This window comes from Myotis lucifugus, unplaced genomic scaffold, assembly GCF_000147115.1.
Source record: "Myotis lucifugus unplaced genomic scaffold, Myoluc2.0 scaffold_538, whole genome shotgun sequence".
Classification (NCBI taxonomy): Eukaryota; Metazoa; Chordata; class Mammalia; order Chiroptera; family Vespertilionidae; genus Myotis; species Myotis lucifugus.
In genome coordinates this window covers 60,893-65,603 of record NW_005871586.1, presented here as the reverse complement: position 1 = coordinate 65,603, position 4,711 = coordinate 60,893, and the positions used below count along the sequence as shown (strand labels likewise).

Below are 4,711 nucleotides of genomic sequence, written 5' to 3'. Positions count from 1 at the left end.
GGTCTGGGTCTCCTAAATTTCCCATGTTAGATGGTAACTATCAACTTCTTACTAAGGAAAAAAAATGTGTGGTTCTTACATTGTCTCCTACCTCTCCATTCTTGGAGATCTTGGTTAGACCTTGATTTTAGATTACCTGTGATCACACATTACACATGTGTACAATTTGGGAAATATAAATAGGCATGCTTTACATTGACAAGGTTTGTAACATTTGTATTCTATTTCTGTGATACTTGGACTACTGACCGGAAGCTTGAGGGTGGGTCCTAGCACTCTGCTTTAACAAGCCCTCAAGTGATTCTGATACACGGTCAAGTTTGAGAATACAGTGGGGCCTTGACTTATGAGTTTAATTTGTTCCGTGACCGAGCTCATAACTCAAATTACTCGTATGTCAAATCTTAAATTGAACGAGTGAGACACGTGATGCTGGGCTGATGTTGTGGTGTTCACTGTGACGTTCGCTGCGCCAGCTAGCGGTGGGGTATCTGCAGCTGGCTCATAACCCGAATTTTAGCTCGCAACTCAAAGCAAAAAATCAGCTGAGAGACAGCTCGTATCTCGAAAAACTCGTTAGTCGGGACACTCATAAGTCAAGGCCCCACTGTACTGCCTTAGGTCGTCCTCTTTATTGCTTTTTTTTTTTTTCTGAAAAACTTCCCCAAGGGAGTTTTTTACATGATATAAATGGGGGGTCAATTTCTATGCCTTGAATGTCTGAAAATGTCTTTATTTTAGCATCGGACTTGATTGTTGCACTTGCTAGTTTCTAATGTCATAATCATTTTCCTTAAAAAAAAATGTTAAGTGTCACTTATTTGTCTTCTCAGATCCAGTGTGATCCAAGAGATGTCTGGGGGGGAGGGAGGACGGTCAGTGTAATTTTGTGTGTTCCTTTGTAAGTGACCTGTTTTTTCCTTTTTTCTAGAACTACTGAAAGAACGGTTTCTTATTTTGAAAAGCCCGCCTGGCCCTGACTTGTTTGTCCCTCTCGTTCCGGCAGCGTGGTGGTGTGGAGCATAGCCAAGAGGGACGCCATCTGCGGCAGCCCTGCGGCCGGCCTCAACGTGGGCAATGCCACCGCGGTGATCTTCTCGGGGGGCTGCGACGAGATGTTTGTCACCGCTGGGAAGTACGCATCTGCAGGCAGGGGTGCAGGACCCATAAGCCACTTTATTTGCTTATGCAGAAAACAGGGTCATTCCAGTGTGGGGGGACATGTTTTCGATCCTGGAAACAGATCCTAAAGTCTTAAATATGGTTATTTGAAAATTCTGTGCTTCCCACCGAAAATATTCTGCTTATCTGCTAAATCCATTTCCGGTTCTGGTCCAGGTGTTACTGATAACACATCACCCACAAGCTGTACTCCCAAAGCGTTTTGCAGATTCGCTCACTGGGTGATGTTTTTCCCCACCTGCTTTTGATTTCGGTTTCATGAAATGATAGTTTGAGAATGAACTGTTCCAGGAAGTTTCAAGGGTTTGACTAGTAGCCATGTGAGATCCTTTCCAGTAGGGGACCAAGGTCTGAACCGAGGCCAGCATCTGCTTAACCGCAAAAAATTAATTTACAGACTCCCCAGCCTATATGAAGGCATCCTATTTCATGCCACATATCAGTTCAAAGGTCAAACATCTGTGAATGTCGGGTGGCAGTATAGGGAAGTCTACTTTGGCTGGGACTATCCTTTCTGGCCCACCTGCGGTTTCCCGTCTAGAGAGACACACAGTGTCGCCTGCTTCTCCGCCAGAGCCAAGCATTTGTGCTGCTCTGCCCCTGTACTGCTTCCTGTCCCCACCTGGTGACGCGTGGCACGCATTTGTTCCCTGGATAACAATGAAGAGGGGCCTATTCAGAAGCCATGACACGACTGGCTGGGATGACAGCCAGCCCCTAAGGAGCGAACCTGACTAGGGCGGTACCCGGACCCTGAAGCAGCTGACCACGTCCCACCCTGTCTCCAGGGGCTGGTGACCATGAGGCTCTTCAGCTCCGTTCAGGTTTCAGCCGGTGGACGAGGCCTTTATGTGATGGGGTCGCTCTGTTCCTCGGCAGCTGTGGAAGCTGTAAGCATGCAGGAGTCAAACTTGAATTTGAGTCAAAACAGAAGTGTTTAGGACAATCTCTAACCTAGGTCTGCTTTAATTTCATGTGACCCTGATGGCTGAGCAAAAGCCCTCTGAAGTAAGATTTCTGGGATGGCGCCCTGACCCTGGGCTCTCCACGATGCTCCCAAGTTCAGGGGTTCCATGCCATTGTCTCCAAGAGATATCCGGCAAATCCCAGTATTTCAGCCTCCAAATGCCAGCTAACAGGAAGGCCATGGAAAAGCTTTTTCTTTTTAGTTTAGAAAGTACATTCAAAATACTTATTGAACACTTAATTATGTGAATAACTCTGGGGGCTAAAGGAAAAGAAAAACTGAACTTGATCAATAGATTTTTTTTAACATTTTCTGTCTTAAGATATTAGCTAAAGTCTTGGTGATGTTGATCATGATATATTTATACAATTATTAAGTCAGATGAACTTAACATACAAGGATGAACTATCGCCTGCCTGCCAGGTCTTGTGTTGGGTGCTGATTTTGTTGGACTTTTCGTTGCTTAGTCTCATTTCTCCTTCCTTGAAGACAGGACTCACCATAATGAAGTCCTTCCTTTTAAAAAACTTCCTCACAGATCAATACCTATGAACTCTGGTTTGCTCTTCGTTTGTTTTCTTGTTTATTTGTAAGTCTTTCTGTTTTCACTCTCGTGGGCAGAGTGTATGATTCAAAGTGAGAGAGCCGGGTGCGAGTCCTTGCTCTGGTGTATGCAGCCTCTGCCTTTTCTCGTGTGGAGAGTTGGGGGATCATAGCCCTTCCCTGCAGGGCGGTTGTGACCATCAAATGGAAGGTCTTCGGTAGAGCACTAGACTATAAGAAAGCCTCACATATAGCTAGTTCTCTTCTCTTCAGCTTCAAGACATACAGGAAACAGAGAAGAGACAAACTGGTTGTTACATGGGCACCCACTTGATTGTGAATTTCTTTTCCGTAGTGGGACAATTCGAGTATGGGAACTGGATCTCCCAAATAGAAAAATCTGGCCAACTGAGTGCCTAACAGGACAGATGAAAAGGATAGTCTTGTGTATTACAGTAAGTATTACTCTGTGTTGTTTTAACGAACTATTAGTGCAAATTCCTGTTAACTGCAGTGACCAAGGGGTGTGTGTGTGTGTGTACATGTACCTTGGGCTTAGGTAGGGAGGGGAGGTCTGGACATGAGATAGTGAGTGAGGAGGCACAGGTGAGGGAGAGTCTCAATTCTGGAGCTCCCGTCAGAAGTCAGAGAGGAGCTGGACTAGACCAGACACAACGCTGGGTAGGTCTTGTAATACTGGGACCTGGGCTGACACATGGAGGGAAGCAGTGTGGCCAGAAGGAGGCACATCGCCGTGCCACTTATGTTATCTCTGCCACTGGAAATAAAGCTTCTAACAATGCAAGTCATTGTTGAAAAGCAGTCTTTCCACAAAGAGGAATGATTCATATGTTTTCAATGTGGATTCATACATGTAGATTTGTAACTCCATTCTCCATTGACTTGTTCCTCTCGTCTAGCGCATAGTCCTTTTATGAGATAGCCTTTGGAAAATAGGAGATAAAGCAAATGCCTGTTCTCTTTGGAGGAGTACAGCTGCATCCTAGGAGCCCTTTGGAGGAGTCTCAGGAGATGGAGCCCACAGGGTATGCACCCTAACCTCAGACACAGATAGACTTCCCGTGAGATGCACAGGCTAAATGCAGTCTAAGCTTTCCGCCAGTTCTGAGTCCAGCCTCGAGCTTTTCTTACCCTCCTTTGGGTCTGAGAAAATAAGAAGTAGCCATGCGCGCCTTTGTAGGTCTTGGTGTTTCAGAGAAAGCGCATCCCATCCCTGACCGGGCTCATGGGCGTCACTGGGGAAAGCCAGGTCTTCAGGTGTCTTTGTCCTCCGACCCCTAGATGCCCAGTGATGACAGCTTCTTCTACCTGGGCACCACGACTGGAGATATTCTAAAAATGAACCCCAGGACTAAACTGATGGCAGACACTGGGCCCGTGAAGGACAAATTCAGTCTGGTGAGTGGAGACCTTCGCAGTCTGCTCTGCTTTGCTGTTTTCCATTGATGTCTTCCCTTCGCTGCCGACGCAGACTCTAGTTAAGGAAGAGTCTGTGGAAAGAAAGAAAAGTCTGTGACCTACCGAAGGCCACACCTAAATTTGCAAGTTGCATGGCCTAGTTCTCTAGGCCCTCATCTCTGTTTATATTCAGAGCAAAGGCATTCTTAGGTATCCTCAATTAGGGCATCCGAACCACACCTCTTCCCCATCTTCAAAACACACGGCCTGGGGCTTGTGATTTGTAATCACATCGGTCCCAGCATGTGGGCAGCCTGTTGCCATGTGCAAGAGAAGCATGCTCTTTGATCTATAAGACGATAGGTACGTATAACCTTTTAAATCTAATAACTAGATCTTAGATTTCAGCCTTGGCCAGCATTAGAAGTCATGAGAAGACCTAGAAATTGTCTATTGTTTATATTTGCAGAATTGCTAAGAATTCTGGTAAAAAGTCCAGTGAGAGATGTTGCTATTTAACCAAAATAAAAAAAAGTCTACAATCAAAGGATAACTTTACAGAGTGAATGCTGCTATTCCCAGTACCCCCAGAAAGTTACA

General features: G+C 45.6%; 1 protein-coding gene across 1 annotated transcript in view; it reads left to right on the top strand.

The window, feature by feature from the left end:
• CFAP52 (cilia and flagella associated protein 52) overlaps positions 1-4,711 on the top strand; it is a 42,455-nt gene that overhangs the window by 16,496 nt on the left and 21,248 nt on the right. Inside the window, exons 4-6 of the mRNA XM_023745339.1 lie at positions 1,007-1,135; positions 3,048-3,147; positions 3,995-4,111. Of these exons, the coding sequence (XP_023601107.1) occupies positions 1,007-1,135; positions 3,048-3,147; positions 3,995-4,111 (346 nt within the window). The remainder of the gene's footprint in view (positions 1-1,006; positions 1,136-3,047; positions 3,148-3,994; positions 4,112-4,711) is intronic.